This window comes from Theropithecus gelada, chromosome 20, assembly GCF_003255815.1.
Source record: "Theropithecus gelada isolate Dixy chromosome 20, Tgel_1.0, whole genome shotgun sequence".
Taxonomy (NCBI): domain Eukaryota; kingdom Metazoa; phylum Chordata; class Mammalia; order Primates; family Cercopithecidae; genus Theropithecus; species Theropithecus gelada.
The window spans coordinates 56214559-56237981 of NC_037688.1; the positions used below are offsets into that span (position 1 = coordinate 56214559).

A 23423-nucleotide genomic window follows, 5' to 3' on the forward strand; every position below is an offset into this window, starting at 1 on the left:
TGTCTATGTACTGATGTTACGTGTAACTTTTGTGCTCTTGGTTTTACATTTTAATCCTGTGCTTCCTATTGCCCTGTGAAAGCTGAGAGGTGCCTGGGAGCAGAAAGGTGACATAAGTAATGCTGTGTGCTTGCTTCCTGGCTCTGGGTCCCCTACCACTAATTCTAAACAGCTCAGTCTATTCTCAGTTGTTTAGGAGCTGCTAACCAGATCCTTGGCTTCTCTTTCCCTCTACTGCCTTTCCTTTCCCCCTAACTTTCTACTGTTCATTAGCACCTGTACCAGAAGGTGGGCAAGGGAAAGAAAATGAGGTGAAATAAAATCTGTAGTTTTAGCTACTGAACAGCCTTGTTTGTATTTTTAAAAAATTGGGTTAGATACTAAAGTAAAATTGAGATTGTTCTGTATTTAGCCCATGGCTTTTTTTTTTTTTTTTTTTTTTAAATGGGTAGTAGGGAATTGAGTGCATCTTCCTAAAGAACAGTCAGCTGGCTGGTGACTTTGAATATCCATGTAAAACTGTCATAAGCGAGTGAGGAAGGAGTTCCTACTCTTGAGTATTAGTGATTGATGACACCAGAGAGAAGTGTCTTTGTATGTTCCTGTCTCTAGAAACAGTTGATTTTAGTGCCTTACTGTTTTTCGAGTACTTGGCCCCATGATCCACAGAGACAGCCGTTCTCTTTATCAAAACAAATTAATACGTATTTTTTAAAAAGCTGCAAATAAGCTCGGCCACATAGAGGTCAGGCAGGCAGGCTGGCCACCCTCAGGGAGATAGGTCCCAGGAGCAACATGGGACGTGTTATTTCTGGGCCAGTTTTGCTTTTCTGAGTAGTAGTTTTCTCTCCTTTTATTATTTCACATATCTTTGTTTTGAAAAATAGCTTTTGCAGTAATGAGTTTCAGAATTGCTTTTAGCCGTTATTTCATTTTCAGCTAAGGCCTAGGATGTCTTTACCTTTTTGTGTTGGTCTCTGAAATGTGATTTATGAAAGTATGGCCATCTCATTTTCTAATCACCTTTTGGTATTTAGGGGCTTAAAATGACAGTTTCTGAAATGTGAGAGTGATGATGTGCTGTGTATTTAATAACGAAGATCTCTTATCCTTGCAGCTGTGACCTACACTCCTCTGTGAAATGATTTTGTGAATACAAATGAGTTGGGGATTCACTGTGAAGTGAAAAGAAAGAGCACTGGATTGGGAGTGGATGATAGTCCCGTTCTGCCATGAGTTGGCTGAGTGACTTTGGGCTGGTCACTTTACCTCTCTGGGCTTCATCTGCAAAATGGAAGCATCAGACTAAAGTCCCTGAGGCTTGCCCAGCTCTAATAGCCTTCCTCCCTTATGTTTGAAATCACTTTTAGAGTATTGGGATATGCTGTGTTTAATTAGCACCAGGAACCAAAGGGGGAAAAAATGGCCATTAGGTTGCAAGCCTGAGTACATCTTACCTGGATGCCATGCCATTTGTAGCCTGGTTTTGTTTTTGTGTCTTTAGCACCATTCATTTTAGTATTTTGGCCTCCTGGAAAGAAAACCAGCCTTCTGGACTTGCCAGATTGAAATAATACAGTGATCTGCCCATCAACTTTTTGATTTCCCTTCACTTTAATTGGGTCACAACACAAATGACTTAGTAAATATGAGCGCACTAGATTATAAGAAGCTTTAGCAGACAGTGTCTGAGGATTAAAGTTGCTTTTCTGCTATGTTTCAGGTGGTTAATGGAATGAAGGGTTGCCTGTCCTGTAGGTAATTGTTGCAGGCCTTTATATTTTTAAAAGAATATATATTACAAATTTGTATAGTTCTGTACTGAAAGGACTTTGGATTGAATTTAAGTTCTAAGGAGGTGGCTGGGTTTCTTATTGTCACCTTTTGTCTTGTCTCGTTTAGCTATATCGAGAAGTTTACCGACTTTCTTCGGCTCTTTGTGAGTGTTCACCTAAGAAGAATCGAGTCTTACTCCCAGTTCCCTGTGGTGGAGTTTTTGACACTTTTGTTCAAGTACACATTTCATCAGGTAAAGCACCAAAGCCATCCTTCCCTTCCAGAGAAAAGGTTTATTACCTTGTTACTTTGAGAAGAAAAAACTTTTTCTTTCAGCTTTATTTTCTAAACATTAATATAATACTTATTATGTGAAGAGTCACAGGTTTAATCTCCCTAACATCCCTGTGAAGTAGGTTCTATTACCATTGTCATCTCTATTTTGCAGGTAAAGAGTCTGAGGCACAAAGAGTAACTTTGCTTAGAGTCATACAGTTAGTAAGTGGTGGAGCTGGGATCTGAACCCAGAGTCAGGGCTCTTGACCACTATTATGTGAGCAAAGCCAAAGACAGGAAAAGTCTGAAATTAAGGCCTTTAGTTCTATTCTGTAACTGTCACTGAAACCTCCCTCAAGAAGATTAGATTATATATAGTGAAGCTCTTGAGAGTTAAGTTTTGGTAGTGTCCAATTTTTTCTCCCCCTCAACAAATATTTTTTGAGTTCCTATTGTATTCTAGGAGCTAGACATACAACCTTCACAAGCAAAGTGTTTGCCTGCTTTGAGTTTACTTACATTCTAGTGACCCTACTCATTCTAGTATGTGTGTATGTATGTATGTATATATATACACACACACACACACAAATATATAAAATTATATATGTGGCTTTATTGAGGTATAATTGTATATACCATGAAATTCACTTATTGTAATTGTATAATTCAGTGATGTTCATTGAATTCATAGAGCTGTCCAGGCATCACCACAGTACAATTTTAGATATTTCTATCACATCCTATGCCCTGTACCTGTTGGTGTGTGTTTTTATTTTAGTTTTTAAAGTTTTTGGTAGTGACTGGGTCTTGTTACATTGACGAGGCTGATTTTGAACACCTGGCCTCAAGTGAGCCTCCTGTCTGGGCCTTCTAAAGTGCCGGGATTACAGGTATGAGCTACTGTGCCCAGCCATGTGTTTTTAAAATAAGCTTTTTAAATTAAAGTATGACACACAAACAGAAAAGTGCATAAATCTTATGTGTAGTTAGATGAATTTTCCCCAAATCGACATATGCATGTAACCATCACCTAAGTCAAGAAATAGAATGTTGCCAGCACCCAGGAAATCTCCTCATGTCCTTTCCAAGCACTTCCCCTCTTTTCTCCCCAGAAGTAACCCCAGTCCTGACCTTAATACCACAGACTAATTTTGCCTGTTTTGGAGCTTCTGTGAATGAAAGCACATAATGTATGTTTTATCTGTGTTTTTGTTGGCCATCGTGTTTGTGAGCTTCGCTTGCGTTGTGTGTGGCAGTCGTGTGTTGATTTTCATTGTGCTGTTGTTAAGTCATTGTTTGCAAATCCACTCCCCTGCTGATTTGGCTGCTTCCAGTGCTTGCTGATCTTGCAGTGAGCATTCTTATACGTGCTTTTGGACGTACACAGGTTACTCTTTTTGTTGGCATGTACCAGGGATGAAACTAACAGGTTGCTGAGGACATTTGATTTTAGAAGTAGTTTTTTTTAAAACCACTAGTGTTGTAGCTTAATGTGGCTAGAGGAGAGACAAGGGTCTAGGCTAGAAGGGTTGTGTATATGACTTGGAGCAGGGGTTTGATGTGAAAGCTGTCCTTTCTCAAGGAAGGTCTTGACATGTGAAACTAGAAGAGTATCCAGTGGTAAAGATGAGCCAGTTCTGGGAGCAGGGGTGGGAAGGCCAAAACTTGAAGAAGCTCAGAGGTGTCAGGTAGAGGGGCAAGTGCGTGCAGAGCATGAGGAGAGCCGTGCCGAGCTCACTAGTCCTTGGGAGAACTTGAGGTGGCCGCAGGAGGGTGAGGATGTAGGGGAGAAGCATCAGAGGTGGGACAGTTTTGAGACATCCAGAGGAATTTTAAAGGAGACCATGAAAAAGGAGGATTTGAGAGAATGTTGAGTGAGTGTTAAATAGCGTAACAGAAATGGGGGAGCTGAGGAGCCAGTGCTGAGGCCAGAAACAGGAGGCTTACTTGGGGGAGATGGAATGACAATGTCTTGACATTTCACTCTCTATGTAAAATGGGGTCTTCTAGTGTGTATAGTATAGAAGAAAGTGAAACATCTTTTAAAGTAGGCATGTCTTATGCCTGATTCTTTGGATTGGACCCAAAAGTTTTGTGTTTGAGGTCTGCTTATTTCTATTAGTTCTGTGTCCTTGGAGATACCTTAAATTTACTTAGATTTCAGTTTCCTCACCTAAGAAGACAGACTGCAATGGACATCTTCAGGTCTTTCCCCTTGTTTATTTTTTATAATTCTTTCAGTAGACTCCTATGTGTCATCGAATTGAAAATGGTGGTTTTATATATTTATATATTGGGAAAGTAATTGGTGAAAAAGTGTGCCCGTGAAGCAAACCACAAGCTTCTTTCCTCCTCTCTCTACCTGCAATCGTCAGACGAGCTCCTTTCTGCTCTCCTGTCTCCTGTATGAGGACCTTCCTTTCTGGGAGCAGGCTGGCCACCTGTGGGAGTAGCTGTGTCTTTGAGGTCCAGACAGAGTCAGATTCTGAGCACTAGGTAGAGGGACAGGAACCTGAAAAGTACACTGTCCCAGCTTACTGTGGGTAAACCAGGGTAGACAGCCCTTTGCTGGGGAGGTAGAATGGTGAAAAGGTGGCAAGGTGCACTCTAGGACCAAGGCCTGCTTGTAGGGGAGGTCTTTGGAATAAGACTTAAGAATAAGAAATTAAATGATCTCAAGAGACAGCTTTAAGTTCTCATCTGTTCACTAACAAGTATGATCTTACTCTATCATAGCTTTTTAATAAAGCTATGATAGCTTTATTAAACTGTAATGTGGGAAAATGTGTCTTTCTCTCGTCTAGAGGGTTATATGAATATACTTACTATTTTTGTCTGTTGTTTCTAAAATTCACAAATTTTAGTACAGTCATGCGTTGCATCCCTTAATTGACAGGGATGTGTTCTGATGAATGTGTTGTTAGGTGATGTCATCATTGTGTGGACCTCATAGAGCGCACTTATGCAAGCCTAGATGGGAGAGCCCATCACACATGTAGGCTAGGTGGTGCAGGCCACAAACCCGTACAGTGTGTTACTGTGTAGAGTACTACTCTACTGTTTGTACTGTGTAGAATACTGTAGGCAGCTGTAACACAAGGGTAGGGATTTGTATCTAAACATAGAAAAGGTAGAATAAAAATACAGGGTTATCTTATTGGGCCACTGTCATACATGCAGTCTGTTATTGATGGAAATGTTGTTATATGGTACATGACTGTACTGATAAACATAATTTTGAAGAACAGTCGTAAGACAGAAGATGGTGCTAGTATCTTCTTTAACCATTTCTCCTTTTCTGTTTCTTTTCCTGCATTTTTCTTTGCAGTGCTCAGCAGGTGTCTGCTGCCTCCTGCCTTGCCTTGCTCGCTGAGCCTCTTGGCTATGTATAATCCTATGTCTCTCTGTCTTAATGCTCCTAAGCTTAGTGCATCCTCACCACTCCTTCTTGTTCTTGTGTTTTTCATTTTGCCCGTTCTTCCTGAAACCGTGCCTGAGATGGTATACCCTGTGGGGAAGGGCTGTGGACCAAGAGCCTTAAGATACACCTTCTTCTTCTTTTTTTTTTTTTTTAAATTGAGACAGAGTTTTGCTCTTGTCGCCCAGGCTGGAGTGAGATGTAGCGATCTTGACTCACTGCAGCCTCTGCCTCCCGTGTTCAAGCAATTCTCCTGCCTCGGCCTCCTGAGTAACTGGTATTACAGGCATGCGCCACCACGCCTGGCTAATATTTTGTATTTTTAGTAGAGGTAGGGTTTCACCATGTTGACCAGGCTGGTCTCGAATTCCTGACCTCAGGTGATCCACCAGACTCAGCCTCTCAAAGTGCTGGGATTACAGGCATGAACCACCATGCCTGGCAAAGATCCACTTTCTAGTTCTGATTTTGTTCCTTAATTGTCTTGTTACCTTGGCAAGACATGACTCGACTTGACTTCTGAGCCTTGAGTTCTTTATCTGTAAAAGAGGAAGATGCAAAATATTTGTCCACTTTCCAGGACTCTTAGGGAGATCACATAGACCAATGCAAATGAAAACTAAACAGTATAAACCACTTGGAAGATAAGAGTGGTGTGATTAGTTTCTTAAAGAAACCTGCCTGGATTTTCAGAGATCAGTTAGCCCTGGAATCTGAAAAGTAAATTGGAGTCTAGGTCCATTTAAAAAATGGGTCTGTGAAGGTTTTGAAAAGTTAGGTGACTTCAGAAGTGGAGCCAGCCCATCATCTTGATGACCGGAATGAGCCATATCCACAGGAACTATCAGAGGCCAGGTCATGGGCATTCTGTGGGCAGGGCACAAGCCCTCACAGTGGGGCCTGCAGGAATGGATGTGAAAGGTGGTGCTTCAGGTTATACAGGGATGTCTGCTCACCTTTCCTCCAGCCTTGAGCATATAGCAAATCCTCAATTCACATGCATGAAGTTTACATGTATAATTATAAAGTACTTTGACGGAGCTATAATACTTGGATTTATGTGGTAGCCTTTCTCAAAGGCTCTTCCTTATGCATCTGATGAACTGTGCTCTTTTGAGGGGGCTGGTGGATAGTTTTGAACCAAGGAGGGATAACCTTGGTGATTGACTTGAGGGAAGCTCAGCAAGTTGAACCCAGGACAAGAAGTGTGTCTCTTGGATGGGTGAGTCTGGTGGCCTGTCCAAGGACTGTTCATATCATTTCTTTCTCCTTTTTTTGAGACAGGGTCTTGCTCTGTTGCCCAGGCTGGAGTGCAGTGGCATGATCTCAGCTCACTGTAACCTCCACCTCCTGGGTTCAAGCGATTTTCCTGCCCTAGCCTCCCTAGTAGCTGGGATCACAGGCATGCATTGCCATGCCTGGCTAATTTTTGTATTTTTAGTAGAGAGAGGGTTTACACTATGTTGGTCAGGGTGGTCTCGAACTCCTGATCTCAAGAGATCGACCCGCCTGGGCCTCCCAAAGTGCTGGAAGTACAGGCGTGAGCCACTCCGTCTGGCTGCCATATCATTTCCATGTGGCTTATTCATTGTTTTTCCTAGTTATTCTCCTGGTTCACTTCATGTCATGGATATTGTCAGTATTGCCAAGTATGAGGTGGAGACAGGACTTGGTCATTTTGTTTTCTGAAGTTGGTCCTGTCTAGTTCCAGAGCTACCCTTTGGGTTGTGAAGTTGGAGTTTGCCTGGCTTTTTAAGTTCCACTTTTTCTTTTCTTTTTTTTATATATTTTAATTTTTTTTTCTAAAATATACACACTGGGCCTCACTATGTTGCCCAGGCCGGTCTCGAAGTCCTGGTCTCAAGCAGTCTACCCGCCTTGGCCTCCCATAATGCTGGAATTACAGGCATGAGCCACCGCACCCAGCCAAGTTACACTTATTCTGTCTCAGACTTCAGCTTAGGTACAGAGAACTCCCACTGGATACCACCACCCAATGTTAGTTATTTCTTGGGCACCTCCATGTATGCCCTTGTAAACGTCTAGATTTCCATGTGGGTCAGCAGTGGAAAGAAACTGATCCAAGAAGGTGATGTTATTGTTTATTTTCATATTTGATCTTGTCACCAAATATGTGGTCCAGTGAGACAGCCACTAGCAAAACCAAAGGAGTCTTTCAGGTAGTGAGCATTTGAGTGGAGATATCAGGGGTTGGAGCCACAGGTTGAACCGGAATGCAGAGGGGAAGGATTGGTGTTGGAGATTGTGTTGCCTGGACTTTGCATGAAATAGAATCTCAGAGCCCCTGAGAAAATTAACTAGTGCAGTGGTCTTCATTGTACTACTAGGATCCTACAAAGACTTCTCACTTTGTTCCTCCACATCAGCACCTGGTTAGAGGTTGCTATTAGCAAGTTTGACACCCCTGCCTTTGCAAATGGGATAATGCCCTGAGGGTCAGACTTAATGAGTTCATTTTCAGTCTGTTCTATAGGAAGACTGCAAGTGTTACTTTCCTTACATTCCAGTGTGTGAACCTGTCAGCTTTGAAGCCACTGAAACTGATTTTTGCTTTCATAATGGTTTGTAGTGGAAAGAGCATTGGCTGGGGGTAAAGGGACCTGTTTTTAACTCTAGCCTTAAACAGCTTACATCTCTGAATCTCAGTTTCTTTCTCTTGAAAATAGATTTAAACTAGATGATCTGTAAGAGCCCTCTCCACCATCTCAGATTTTTTTTTTTTTTTTTTTTTTGGAGACAGAGTCTCACTCTGTTGCCCAGGCTGGAGTGCAGTGGCACTATGTCGGCTCACTACAAGCTATGCCTCCTGAGTTCATGCCATTCTCCTGTTTCAGCCTCCCGAGTAGCTGGGACTATAGGCGCCCGCCACTATGCCCGGCTAATTTTTTGTATTTGTAATAGAGACGGGGTTTCACTGTGTTAGCTAGGATGGTCTCGATCTCCTGACCTTGTGATCTGCCAGCTTCGGCCTCCCAACATGCTGGGATTACAGGCGTGACGGTCTGAGATTTTAAGATAGATTTTTGCTTGACTTATTTTATAACTCAGTTTATCCTGCACAGTATCTCCCTTATGATGTGTTCCATGGTACTCTTGTCTTGTTAGGTTCGGGAGGGCCCAGTGTTATAGACCGACTAAAATCCACCAGTTTTGATTACCAGGAAACTGGGGAATCTAGGCTTATGGTGTCATCATTCTGCTGGAATTAAACGCCGGCATGTGTGTGTTTCTAAGGAATAGTAGCATTAAATAATTTCATTGTCTGGATTTTTTTTTGTACCATAGCCTACTCATGAAGGTTACTTCTCTTGTTTGGATATCTGGACGCTCTTTTTGGACTATCTGACAAGTAAAATTAAAAGTCGTCTTGGAGACAAGGAAGCAGTTCTCAACAGGTAAACTCCTTAAACACTGATAACTAGATACGGTCATTTTGCCAGTTATTCTAGTGGCCTAAGGGACAGCCATGCATCTGGACCTTTTCAGTGAAGCTGAGTCATGTAAGCTGTTTAGGCAATAATGCCATTGAGCATTTCCTTTTTTTTCTCTTTTAAGTATTTTGTTAAGACTTTTTAAAATTTTAAAAGTAATATGTATTACTAATTTTTTATATTTTAATGCATTTGTGTTAATGTTTTTAATTTTTTAAATAGCCCTTATTTTAGAGATACAAGCTGAAGTATTTATTGGATAAAGTGATATGACATCTGGGATTTGCTTAAATAACCCAGTTGGGGGTAGAAGGGAAGTGGGTTGGTGTAGAGAAGAAACAGGCTGCCCATGTGTTGGTGATTGATGTTGGAGTTAGTTCATAGGAACTTGGGGTTCATTATGTTCTTACTCCGTTTGTATGTGTTTGAAAATTTCCTAAATAAATTAATAAATACCTGTTAAGAAAAAGGTGTTCATTTTTAAATCTAGGAGAAGATACAGAAAAATGTAAGGAAGATAAATTATTCATAATTCCACACCCCAGAGATAATTGCTTTTGCACTTTTTATTATATTTTTAAAAAACAGAGAATGGGGAATGGTTTGTTTTTTCCCCCCATATGTTTCTCAAACCCATTTTTCTTGCTTGCAGGAAGAGAGTATATTTCCTGTACAATATGTTCTTTGTGTCACAGGGTGGGGAAAAGAGGAAGGGAAGGTGGAGATTCAGCATGCCAGGAAAATAATGGCAGCATCCATATATGGGGAAAGTAAAAGCGGCAGCTTTTCTTAGCAGAAGCATACCCATCGTAGTCTCAGTAGGTGACTGCATCGCATTCACACAGTGAGCAGGCAGTGATGAAGGAGGCAAAGAAGCTATATTTTACATTGTAGGATCAGAGTAGTTTCCTAATAAACTAAACCTGATTCGTATAATTCGTATATTTACGCTATGAGATTACAAACTAGGTGATCTAGCCCTAGGTACTTTATCATACTTAAGAGAGTGCCTGCAGATTTTACTGTTTGGTTATAGCTCCTACTTCTTTGCACAGTATTTATAGGAGCAATTTCAGATTAGGTGGTCCTTGTGTTGTAAAACCAGTGCATGAGGGAGGTTCTGTCAAGTGGAAGCCATGTGGGGAATCGCACAGACCTATGTTTGGATCCTGGTTTTGTAGTTGCTACCTAGGGGTACTTGGGTAAGGTACTTAGCCTGTGGAAGCTTCTATTTCCTCATTTGTAAACTGAGGATGAAGATAATAGTTGCTGATACATTAATTGAAATAACGAACTAACATATTTAGAACGCTTGGCACACTGTAAGTGTTCGGCTGGTGGTGGTGTTAGTGAATACTCTTTCCCCATAAATGTACCAAATGGAGGAGGGTGGAGAGGAGAGACTCCACTGCAGAGAAAAGGTTGGACTGGAACTCCAAAGGCTTTTCCATTCCTGAGGTTTTGTGAGTTTTAAAAATTCTAAACAGGACCTAGATGTGATAGTATGTACCTATAGTCCCAGCTACATGGGAGGCTGAGGCAGGAGAATCACTGGAGCCCAGGAGCTCAGAACTGCTGTGTGCAGTGATCACACTGTGGCTGGCTACTGCTCTCCAGGCTGGGAACATAGTGAGACTCTGTGTCTCTTGGTACCAATCACTGGTTCCATTTGCTGAACTCTGTCTCTATTGAAAATTAAAATAAATAAATATGCAAATTTTTTTTGAGAATTTTATTTTCCAAGTTTAAACATTTGTTCTTTTGTTCCCAAAGATGGTTTTTGTAATTGTGGAATAAGTTCCAGATTGCTACGGTGTCAGGTTATAGGTAGTACGTTCATATATCAGAAATCGTATTACACACAGGAGATGCTGTTTTTGGTGAAGTTGCCAACTTTAAGTAATTGTGTTTTTGAAATGAGATTCTTGAAGGAAAAGTTACTTGTGCCAAAATATCTTTCTTGCATGCTAAATAGGCATATCTTTTTGGTTCTGGGACTATGCCTAATTTTTCTATATTTAGTGTACATATTCTACATATTCCTTCGTATCTCTCAAGCTTGTTGCGAGAATAAACTGAGAAAATGGTTAATATAAAAATGCTTTTTAAAAAACAGTACAAGGCCGGGCGTGGTGGCTCATAACTCTAATCCCAGCGCTTTAGGAGGCCAAGGTGGGTGGATCACGAGGTCAGGAGTTCAAGACCAGCCTAGCGGAGAAGGTGAAACCCTGTCTCTACTAAAAATACAAAAATTAACTGGGCATGGTGGCAGGTACCTGTAATCCCAGCTACTTGGGAGGCTGAGGCAGGAGATTCTCCTGAACCCTGGTGGCAGAGGTTGCAGAGAGCCAAGATCACGCCCCTGGACTCCAGCCTAGGCGACAGAGTGAGACTGTCTAAAAAAAAAAAAAAAAAGAGAAAATATATACTAGCAGATTATTAGTATTAAACATACTTCTGCAGATCATTATACCAATAGAAGGAGCAGTGGTGTAGAGAATTTAAATTCCTTTTTTGCTTTAGGCTAGCTGTGTTTACTTTTGGTCAGGTTATATGCTGATCACATTTCCTCTTGCAAAATGGACGTACTTAATACTTCTCTTGCAGGATGGTTGGGGTTCAAGGAAATCATGTATGTAAAATAGCTGGCACAGCATCTAGATATATTAGGCACTCAGTACGTGGTCATAGTGATGACAAATAGCAAAGAGGAATAATAGAAGATGTTACTGCCTTTCGACTGTGGTTGTGACTGTGGAGATAGGTGGCACGGCCCCTGGACAGTCTAAAGGCCTTTAGCCCATCTGCAGATGTTTACCTGCTTGCCTAGGCATCTGTTATCTAATGTCACAGTTGTCAGTTCTGGATGACCACTTGAAACAGTGGGATTTTTTTTCATTGATCATGTGATTATCATCCTAAATGTGGCTTTCTAATTTTTTTTTTTTTTTTGAGATGGAGTCTCGCCCTGCTGCCCAGGCTGGAGGTGCAGTGGCGCGATCTCGGCTCACTGCAAGCTCTGCCTCCCGGGTTCCTGCCATTCTCCTGCCTCAGCCTCCCGAGTAGCTGGGACTACAGGCGCCTGCCACCTCGCCCTGCTAGTTTTTTTTTTGTATTTTTAGTAGAGACGGGGTTTCACCTTGTTAGCCAGGATGGTCTCGATCTCCTGACCTCGTGATCCACCCATCTTGGCCTCCCAAAGTGCTGGGATTACAGGCTTGAGCCATTGCGCCTGGCTGGAGGCTTTCTAATTTTTCATGATTTATTCTTTTTTAAGTGTAACACATATAATGCCTTTATGCCTTTGAAAAATAAAACAACAGGCCAAGTGCCATGGCTCATTCCTGTAATCCCAGCACTTTGGGAGGCTGAGGCAGGAGGATCACTTGAGGGCAGGAGTTTGGGACCAGCCCGGCCTACATAATGAGACCCTGTCTCTACAAAAACTTAAAAAACAAATTAGCCAGACATGGTAGTGTGCACCTGTAATTCCAGCTCCTTGTGGGTATCTAGGTGGGAGGATCACTTGAGCCCAGGAGTTTGAGACCAGCCTGGACAACATAGCAAGACTCTGCCTGTACAAAAAATAGAAAAAATGGTGCATGCTTGTAGTCACAGCTACTCAGGAGGCTGAGGCAGGAGGACTGCTTGAGCCCAGGAGTTGGAGGCCACGGTGACCTATGATCATGCCATTGCACTCCAGCCTGGCTGACAGACAAAGATTCTGTCTCTAAAATAAAATAACAACAACAACAACAAACCCCTCCAAGCTCCTCTGGTTAATGCTATTAAATAGTAACCACCATCTGGGGAACTGCATGTCCTATCAGATACCCCCTAGTGGTCTAGGACAGTAGACTACAAAGAACATGTATTAGTCCACTGGGCTGCACAAAGAAAATATTTCAACTTCAGCTTATAATTTTTTCGGTAACCCTTACATTCACCACTCCAGGCTGTGAGAGACTCTTAATATATCAGAGAGATATTGTTTTGCAGGAGCAGCTGCTAAAGAACACTGGCTTCTGGTGATGACCGTATTTATGTTAACTAAGAGCATGCACGTGTGATCAAATGTTTGTCAGCTTATAAAATATACCAGAGAGAAGTTGGGATATTCTGGAATCATATTTCAGAAGCAACTAATCTTGCAGGAAGTAGTCAAAAATGTTTTCTTGCTGTCTTAAATGGGAAACGTAGGTGTGGTTAAGTCACAAAGGCAGCACTCGTTTCCTGTCCCTTGTGGTTTAAAGGTCTTGCATCATTCATCACAACAAAGTGGTAAGCATTGTAAGCTACTAATTTAGAAGCAAAAATGTACATAGATTTATTTTTGGTCCTAGGAGCTTGGAAATTGGAGCTCTGCATGGTCTCTTGCCTGGTCAGGAGTTTCTTGATGAGAGACGGTGGGGACTTGAGAAAGCCTGAGCCCCAGTGTTAATTGGGTAAATGTTCTGTAGCCATTCCTGCAGAGCGGAATGGCTGATGGGGTAGACGTCCTGATCTCTATTTTGAGGTGGTGGCATGGAAAGGCCCGGATTTTCTTTTCCCTTTCTTTGTTTGTGCTTTTGGATGGTTGTGACTTCCTCACAAATTGTTGAGAAAGTGGAATGAACCAATGAGTGTAAAGTGCCTTGGCTGACAGTAGGTGCTCAGTAAATAAGCATTGGTTCGCCTCCCCTTTCTCTCTCACTTCTGGCTCTTTGTGCTTGTCAATGTGAGGGGAGTCACCTGTGTAGAAATTTATTTTTACAGGAAGATGAAGAAACCTGAGTATGTGAAGCAACCTAAAGTCATTGTGTCATGTTCTGTGAGCCTCTTTGTGACTAGACTTCTGGCAAGTACCGGCCACAAACCAGCATAGGCATTCCGGTGACATTAGATTGGACTGTAAACAAATGTGAGCGAGCGTGAGAAAAACTGCTCCTTGCTTTTTGGAGTGGGTGAACCTACTTAATAAAGAGGAAGTGCCAGTGTTACACATAACATTGTGGTGCAATAAAAGGTGTGAGCAAGGTTTAGATCAGAGCTCTAGCAGCTTTCTGGTTCCTGCTCTTGACTGCCCCACAGGGCAAGTGAATAGAGTCTTAGTTGCTTTATTGAGTTGAAAAAGCTATCCAGGAATATGCTTCAGTCCTTTGTATTTACTTGACTTAGAATTTTGTCTGTTTATCGCCTGTGTGTTTTTCATTCATTTCTTTGTTCATTTGTTCTTTATTCATATATATTTTATTGAGCACCTACTATGTAGTTGCTTTAACATGTATAATTTTATTTAACTTTCAGAACTTGAGGCCTATAGGCTTATCTCTGTGGTATATATAAGCCTTTAATGCTGTAAATTTCCTTCTAAGCCCTGCTTTAGCTTTATCCCTCAAATTTTTTTTTTTTTGAGACGGAGTCTCGGTCTGTCACCAGACTGGAGTGCAGTGGTTGTCTCACTGCAACCTCTGCTTCCTGGGTTCAAGCAGTTCTCTTGCCTCAGCCTCCCGAGTAGCTGGGATTACAGGCATACACCACCATGCCCAGCTAATTTTTGTATTTTTAGTTGAGACGGGGTTTCACCATGTTGGTCAGGCTGGTCTCAATCACGTGACCTCGTGATCTGCCTGTCTTGGCCTCCGAAAGTGCTGGGATTACAGGCGTGAGCCACCATGCCTGGCTGTCCCTCAAGTTTTAATGTTACATTTTAATTTTCATTTGATTTAAACTATTTTCTAATTTCTTTGGAGATTTCCTTTGTTTAGTTTCCAAATATTTGGGGATTTTCCATATACCTTTTTGTTATTGTTTTCTAGTTTAATTTATGTGTATCTTTTTTTTTTTTTTTTGAGATTGGGTTTGAAATTGGGTCTTGCTTTGTTGCCCAGGCTGGAGGAGTGCAATGGTGTGATCTCGGCTCACTCCCCGGTTCAAGCGATTCTTCTGCCTCAGCCTCCCAAGTAGCTAGGATTATAGGTGCCCGCCACTACGCCTGGCTAATTTTTGTATTTTTAGTAGAGACAGGGTTTCGCCATGTTGACCAGGCTGGTCTGGAACTCCTGACCTCAGGTGATCTGCCTGCCTTGGCCTCCCAAAGTGCTGGGATTACAGGCGTGAGCCACCGCGCCCAGCCTATACATGTTTTCTTTATCCTACTTGTTCTATCAGTTACTGAGAGAGGGGTGAATTCTCCAAAAATAATTTTGGATTTGTCTGTCTCCTTTTAGTTTGATCAGTTTTTGCTTCATTTATTTTGAGACTCTGTTAGTTGCATACACATTTAGTTTTCTTTTCTAGTGTGTCTATTGAGTGTTGGACCACATTTCTTTATGTGGGTTTTTTTGATGGTTGTTCTGGGTATTATAGTATATATACTTAACTTTTCACAGTCACGTTTTACCACAAGGGTGGTATGGAAACCTTACCACCATATAGATTAGAGTCCTTTAGCCTCTCTTCTTTATATTGAGGTTTTACATATACATACTTGGAAAACCCCACCAATGTTCTAATTTATACGCATACCCATCATTCATATTTTATAGCTCTTAAGAAAGAAGTAGTCTATTAGATTTACCCAGACATTGCCATTTCTCTTGCTTTTCCTTCATTCTTGAAGTTCCAGGTTTCTTTCTCATATTGTTTACCTGCTCTATTAGTTAGCTGGGGCCACTATAACAAAATACCACAGGCTGGCCTTAAAGCCTTGAACAACAGAAATGTATTTTCTCATAGTTTTGAGTCTAGAAGTTCCACTTCAAGGTGCTGGCAGATTCTGTTTCTGTGAGCTCTCTTGGTGGCTTGCAGACACCGCCTTCTCTCTGAGTGCTCACGTGGCCTTTCTTGTGTGCACGTGAGGAAAGGGAGGGAGAGAACCCTTGTGTCTCTTCATCTTCTCATAAGGGCAACAGTCCTATTGGATTAAGGCTCTGCTCTTTGACCTCAGATAACTTGATTACCTTTTTATAGGCCCTGTCTTCCAAGTACAGACACATTGAGGGTTAGGCTTCAATATATGAATGAGTAGTTTTTGGGGAAGAGTCGCACAATTCAGACCTTAGAGGAACCTCATGGAGCATTGTTATTATAGCTGTTTTAGAGTCATCGATAATTCCTACACCTTTGTCATCTTGAGGTTGGCATCTGTTGATTGTCTTTTCCTTGAGAAGTCGTGTCTCTTTGTGTAGCAAGTAATTTTTTGAATCCTTTTACCTATTTATTCTACCATTATGTATGGTTTCCCTCTCCATCATCATCTTATGGTCAGAGATTGATGCTGGATATGCTACAGACATCACACCCACGATTCAGGCAGCAGAAATGAGAAGTGGGATAGGTTGGGCAAGAGAAGACTTCTTAGAAGTCCCACCCAGTAGCTGCTTTCAGTCTCTCGTTGGCCGCCTCCATGTTCAGGGGAGATGTTGTCTTTGAGTTGGCCCCAATACCCAGTGTTCTCTTGCTGAGGAAGGAGAATGGGTATTGGGCAGGCAACCAGAGTGTCTGTCACAGCCATATACTTTCTCCACCTCCCACATGACACTTGGGGAGATCAATGATCTATGTGCATATTTGCCTGGTTTTTGCTTGTACTTAATTTTCTAAGTGATACGGTTTTTTTTTTTTTTTTTTTTTGCAGCCAGAGTTGCCAATTGCCAGTTAAGATTTTAGGTCTAATTTAGGGTTACATTTGCATAGAAAGTCTCTAAATTTCCTTTTAGCACAGCAAGACAATTTATAGATGACAGAATTCATCTGTCCTCTGGTCTGAAGTAGATTTTCTTTCCTAGCAGAATTGTGAAAATATTTTGATCTGTCACAGCAATTTGTAGCGTGAAACTTCTGTAACTTTAGAATTTATGTCTTGAACAAAGGCAAAAACATAAACTCTAGGCCTAAATGTTTGATCTTACCTTTCTATGGAGTTTACTAAGTGGGATTTTGACTTTACTGGGTGAATTTTCCCACAGATGTTGTTGATTTTATTAGTGCCTTTTTCCCTACCAGCATTCTTTCCTGGGCCCTGTTCAGTTGCCAGTCTACTTTAGGGCTGGCGTGTGTTAGATTGTTAAGTCGTTTGCTTACAGTTGGGGAGTCACTGCTGGATATGGTAAGTAAGGAGTGTCTGTCTCTAGTTAAGAAATGAACTGTTGGGAGCTAAACAGTGGGTGCTCATGGACATAGGATGGCAACAGCAGACACTGGAGACTGATAGAAAGGGGAGTGGGGAGGAGGGCAGGGGCTGAAAAGCTATTGGGTACTATGCTCAGTGCCTGGGTGAGGAGATCAGTTGTACCTCATACCTCAGCATCACGCAGTATACTGCATTAACCAGTCTGAACATGTATCCCCTGAATCTAACATAAAAGTTGAAATTATGTTAAAAAATAAGTAAATAAATACAAATGTCAATTTTGGCATAGGTTAAATTCTTAATGTAAAAAAAAAAAAAAAAAAAGACACCAAAATCTGAAATGGGACAATCCAGGAGGATTTGTAAGTGGTCTGTAGACTGAGTCTCATCACATGGGCTGTACCTCATGGACTAAATGGACTGTATTTGGTCTTGGTATTGGATATCTTTTAGCTTTGATTATCATGTTGTCCCAGTACTCTAGTAGATTGGGTGGTGTATTAGTTAGAGTCCTGTCAGGAAATCAGAAACCATACTTAATTATTTGAACAGAAAATTCAGTGTAGGAAATCGATTAAATAGGTTTCAGAGGGAACACTGAGATAACACGGTTGATAAGTACAGGAAGTGGCTCCACCCCTAAGGCTAGAAGTGCAAAGGCAAGAAGCTGGGGCTATCAAAATCTGGATGATCAGAGCTTGGGCCCTGAGCAACTAGGGTTCAGATCTCTGAAGAGGCAGCCCCATCCAGCTGCTGCAGGAGTTCAGAGGAGGGACCTTTTCAAACTGGCACCATTCCTTTGAGGAGAGGGTGTTGCCTCTACCTCTGAGGGTGCAACGATACTAGTTCTGGGAATGTAGAATGAAGCTGGAAACTGGAACCAGTTGCTGCTGCCAGGTATCTGTTGCTGGGGCAGCACTGCCAGGACAGCAAGCCCACAGGAAGGATACAGTCCTTTTGTCCCTTCTGCCTTCCAGTCTGCCTCCAGTGTCCCTGCTGTAGAACCTAACTGACTGAAACAAAGTGTCCTTTGAGTCTCAGCCCCAGCATTGCAACTGTGGAGAGTAGATTGATGTGGAGAGCTTACTAACCAGCACTGGTGGTTTGCTGTATGAGTGGGAGCAATCCGTTAACTTATCTTAGAAGCATTTCAGGATAGGCGAGTATTTAGGCAACATGATTTGTTCTTGAAAATGAGCAGTTTGTTAGTCTTTGTGGTAGCAGTTGTTGCTTATAACTTGGTATCTTCTGAGTTGGGTTCTTATTACATGTGGGAAATACCAAACCTACCGCTCTGAGTATTTCTTTGAGAAATTATTCTTAGACACAAATCAGAGGGTCACGGTTTCCCCAGGCTCTTTTTAATTTCTAAGTCTTCTTAAAATGGACTAAAGATTAGGTTTTGGGAGTTGGGTGGAGCAGGCTTAAAACCCATTGGTGCCGTGCGCAGTGGCTCACGCCTGTAATCCCAACACTTTGGGAGGTCGAGGCTGGTGGATCATCTGGGGTCGGGATTTCAAGACCAACCTGACCAACATGGTGAAACCCCGTCTCTACTAAAAATACAAAAATTAGCCAGGCATAGTGGCTCATGCCTGTAATCCCAGCCACTCGGGAGGCTGAGGCATGAGACTCACTGAACCTGGGAGGCAGAGGTTGGAGTGAGCCAAGATCACGCTATTGCACTTCAGCCTGGGTGACAGAGTGAGACTCTGTCTCCAAAAACAAAACAAAACAAAACAAATCCATTGGTGATTTATGTGTAGAGAGAACATGATTTTGAGTTAGGGAGCCCTGGGTTTGAAATAGCTTTCTGGCCTTGGACAGTTTATTTAACTTCTGTTAATTGTTGTTTCTTCATCAGAAAAATATTGGTACCATTTACTTCTCACAGCTGTTAAAAGCATTAAATCATTGAATTAGGTAATATTTATATGCAGTGCCTATCATCCCCAGAGCAACTGCTAAGACCATAACTTGAAAATACTTAGTAAAAGGAAGGACAAGGGATTTAAAATGCAGCACTAGAAAATACCTGTTTGACCCAAAATAAGGGAGGAATTGAGGAACATAAGTCATAGAAAATAAATAGCAAAATGGCAGAAATGAGGCCTTCTTATCAGTAATTACATTACATTTAGTAGATTAGATTCTCCTGTTAAAAAGGCAGAGAATAGATTTTTTAATAAAGCCACGACCCAATGACGTGTTGTCTACAAGAGACTCACTTTGGATTCAGATACAAATAGATCGAAAGTAAAAAGATGGAAAAAGATATTCCGTGCAAAAAGTAACCAAAAGAAAGCTCAGGTCTCTGTACTAATAGCAGACAAAATATATTTTAAGACAGAAAATATTGCCAGAGACAAAAGAGGCTATTATATAAACAGTCTGTCAGGAAGATACATGGTGCCTGGTACATCGTTAAATAAATACCTCTGTTTCTGTTCCATGCGCGCACACACCTGCCAACCCATAAACTCAGCCTCAGGAATTTAGATGCTCCTTTTCCATGGTGGTCAACATGGACACCACTTCTTTTATAGTGCAGGGGACCTTTTCCAAATTCTAAGCTGAAAGCCTCCTTTCACCTGATTGATGTTGAATTTCTCCCTGCCATGTAGGTACGAAGATGCCCTGGTGCTCCTCCTCACAGAGGTGTTGAATCGAATCCAGTTCAGATACAACCAGGCCCAGCTGGAGGAGTTGGATGACGAGACTCTGGATGACGATGTAAGGGGCACGCCCTCATTGACTTTTTGTCGCTCTCACGTTGTCATGTGAATCAGAATGGGGACCTGTAACCCAGAGCCCTCTGCTCTGGAGACTGTTCTGAAACCAGAGTAGTCTTCTAGTTTGAGTTGTACATTTGAAATTTTTAATCTCCTGCTAGTCCCTTTTGACTTATTAACCATAAAAAATGTTTTACAGGCATTTTTATGTGGACTAGAGATGTAAGTAGAGAAACCATATGTACAATGAAAAGTAGTTTAGTGAGAACTCTGTATCCTCTCTGTCTCCCCTGCCTTGCACCCTCACCTCTGCTCCCCAACCTGGGCAGCAGTAAGAGCTCACTGGATGCTTGTGGAGACCGTTAGCGAGATACTGAACCAATAAGGCTAGAATGAAAGGATGTCTGTTTGGGGTATATTATGCAAACTTCTACTTCTTAAAATCAGTCTTGAATTTTCTGATGCTGATGTGCCCAACGTTAATAAGGAAAATGTCTGTAAGGAAACAATTCCAGTGTTTGTTTTTTTTTAAACCATTAGGTGCTTAAAATTTTTCAAATTAACTGCTGCTGTTCTGAAAGTTAGAGTGACTGTGGCATGGTCAAGAGCTTGTGGGTGGTCATATTTGGGTTACAGAGAGCCCTTTGCTTAGAGCCAGATGTCCTGGGTTTGAAGCTCTGCAACCTTGGGCATAGAGGAGATTGGAAGGCTGGGTGTGGCATTTCTCTAAGCCATAACGTCCTCATCTCCCAAAAGGGGAATGACATGTCTTGCTTCTTAAATGTCAGCATGGATAAGAATCACTAGAACAGCTTGTTAAAGCAGATTCTGATTCTGGAGGTTTAGGGTGGGGACCACAGAATTTGCATTTCTGACAGCCCCCGCCAAGGGATGCTTTTGCTGACTGGCTGTGGACCCCATTCTGAGTGGCACTGAGTCAGTCGGTTGTTTGGATGGGGACACAGTAGTGGACTGTGTCAGAAGGTGATGTGTGATCATTTCCAATAGGTGATATCACAAGTGGCTCTCCATCTCTGTATCCTATAACCCAAGGGGGGAAAATAGGTTATTCTATATGGATCATTTACTTTCTGAGGAAATAGTTTTTAATGAAATTAATTCATTGTTTTTAAAAAATTCTAGCTTGGCCTTTTTATTGTACCAGATAACCTGGTTCCATCATTTTCCATTTCTTCAAAATTTTATTTCTGAAAGTGGACTTGAGGTTCGCAAGGAAGATGAGAGGATTCTGGGAGAGCTGATTTTCCTGTGCTTCCCCCACAGCAGCAGACGGAGTGGCAGCGGTACTTACGGCAGAGTTTGGAGGTGGTGGCCAAAGTGATGGAGCTCCTGCCCACGCATGCCTTCTCCACACTGGTAATGCGCCATTCGCGGGAGTGGAAAGTGTAGCGATTTTCCTGTACACAGAGCATGGCTGGTTGACTCCCCTGTGTCTGTCTGTCTGTCTGTCTCTCTCTCTCTCTCTCTCTCTCTCTCCCCCCCCATATGTACTTTTTAAAAATAGAATAATAATTACCATTTAACTGTTGCTCAAACTGAACAAATACTAACATTTCCACAAAATATTAAACCAACTTTTGGAACCCTGTTTAGTCTTGGATATAATAGGAATTTCACTAAAGCCTTAATACCTTTATCGGTAGCTTGCAAGTGGCCAGGCCAAGTGGGAGCTGTTACTTATGGAAGTTACATTGCTGAAAAGCTGGCCGTTGTAAAGCTCACTCTTGGCAAATTGCTAGCTTTCTCTGCCTGTGTCTATATGTGCTGGAATCTTTAGTTGTAAGGATTGATTCCCTTTCCTATGTGGTGCTTGTTATTCAAAGAGATTTTCATTAAATTCATTTCTTCTTCAAGGCAAGGCAGTTATTAGGATTATTCCTTTTTTTTTTTTTTTTTGAGACAGAGTCTCACTCTGTCGCCCAGGCCAAAGTGCAGTGGTGTGATCTCGGCTCACTGAACCCTCGCGGGTTCAAGCGATTCTCCTGCCTCAGCCTCCCGAGTAGGTGGGACTTCAGGTGCCCACCACCACACCCAGCTAACTTTTTGTATTTTTAGTAGAGACGGAGTTTCACCGTGTTAGCCAGGATGGTCTCGATCTCCTGACCTCATCATCTGCCCGCCTCTGCCTCCCAAAGTGCTGGCATTTACAGGCATGAGCCACCGCCCCTGGCCATAGCATCATCTTTTGCATTGAATGACCTAGCTATACTTGTGTTCTCTCCTGAAAAGCTTCATTTTACTTTGCCATCTGCCTTTCTTAGGGGCTGGTTACGTTTTAATCTTACTGGTGAGTGTAGCAGCTTGCGAAAGAAAGATGCAGCTCTGGTTATGATGTTCTGACTGCTACTTGAGCAAGGGAACTGACTTCCAAATAATTAGGCCCATCTTTTCACTTTTCCATGTACTTTAATAAGGCATAGCTGACATTTCTCTCACGTAGATGTTCCCTTGGATTTGAAGGGAGATATGGTCCCTTCTCAGAGTTCTAGAAGGTGTAGATCATTTCAGGGTTTGATCTCCTCTGTTAAGAATGTAATAGTCATACCACAGTGTCCTTTGCTTTAAAAAAAAAAAAAAAAAAAAAAAAAAGAGGGTCGAACTAATACGTTTTCTTTCTTACTCTGTATTAATTGGTGGTTTCAATTGTAGAAACTGTAGTTGGCGGGGAGGAGTGCACTGAAGAGTGGTCATAGGTTTTTAGCTGCATTTAAAGGTTCCTAGAGAAAAGGTTTTGATCCTGTTCCTCACCCCTTAGTTGCTTGTTATGTTGTAACGTCAAAGTGCTATTAAAACTTGCATTTATGACTTAAATTTTTTTTTGTTGTTGTTTCTTTGTTTTCAGTTCCCAGTTCTTCAGGACAATTTAGAAGTTTATTTGGGATTACAGCAGTTTATAGTCACTTCAGGGTCAGGTAAACTGATTTTTATTTTCTAATTTAACCGAACATTCAAAAAACCATTGGACTGATATTTCATTATTGCTGCCGTTGCTGTCGGAACATGATTTCTTCACTGCGGCCTCCCCACTTCTAAACAGGGAACGTTTTTAAAGGCTTATGATAAAAAGAAGCTGTGGGGGAGGTAAAAGATGAGGTCATGACAGGGTATTCCAAGAAGGTATTTGGAAAAGAAACTGATTTGGAGTAAAGAGACAGGACTTACTAAAAAGCCTCTAATATTTCCTTATGTCCTTTCAACCAGCAGGTGTACTAGGGAAAACATGGCCTTGTGCTTTCTTGCTTCCTGCGCACCCTAGAATTGGAAGGCCATAGCGCAGCTGATGGTCTGTGGACCCCCTCCCCACCCCCCACCTGTTGCAGATGGCCCCAGGGGCTCCGACCAGAGCTGGTTGGAAAGGTTTTTGGCTGCTGTTTACAGGCCCTGCCTGCTTGGGGTTTAGGGTTAGCTTTCTTTGTTATTTTGTTGATAACAATAATAGTACAGCTTCCTTTTGTAGCTCTCATTACATGCCAGGCACTGTGTTATTGACTTATATTACTTAATTCTCTCCATTGTCCTGTGAGGTGTAAGTGCTATTACTAGTTTCCCCTATTTTACATAAGAGGAAATTGATGTTCAGAGATGTTAATTTACCCAGGGTCCCATGGCTTTGTTGGTACTAGTCTCATGAT

General features: G+C 41.9%; 1 protein-coding gene across 4 annotated transcripts in view; it reads left to right on the top strand.

Annotated features, from left to right (window-relative positions):
• The window catches only part of XPO6 (exportin 6), a 117912-nt gene that overhangs the window by 60335 nt on the left and 34154 nt on the right, over positions 1-23423 (top strand). For all 4 annotated transcript variants that reach the window (XM_025369789.1, XM_025369786.1, XM_025369790.1 and 1 more), the window contains 5 exons: positions 1903-2029; positions 8780-8889; positions 19663-19771; positions 21055-21147; positions 22634-22703. In XM_025369789.1, the coding sequence (XP_025225574.1) occupies positions 1903-2029; positions 8780-8889; positions 19663-19771; positions 21055-21147; positions 22634-22703 (509 nt within the window). The remainder of the gene's footprint in view (positions 1-1902; positions 2030-8779; positions 8890-19662; positions 19772-21054; positions 21148-22633; positions 22704-23423) is intronic.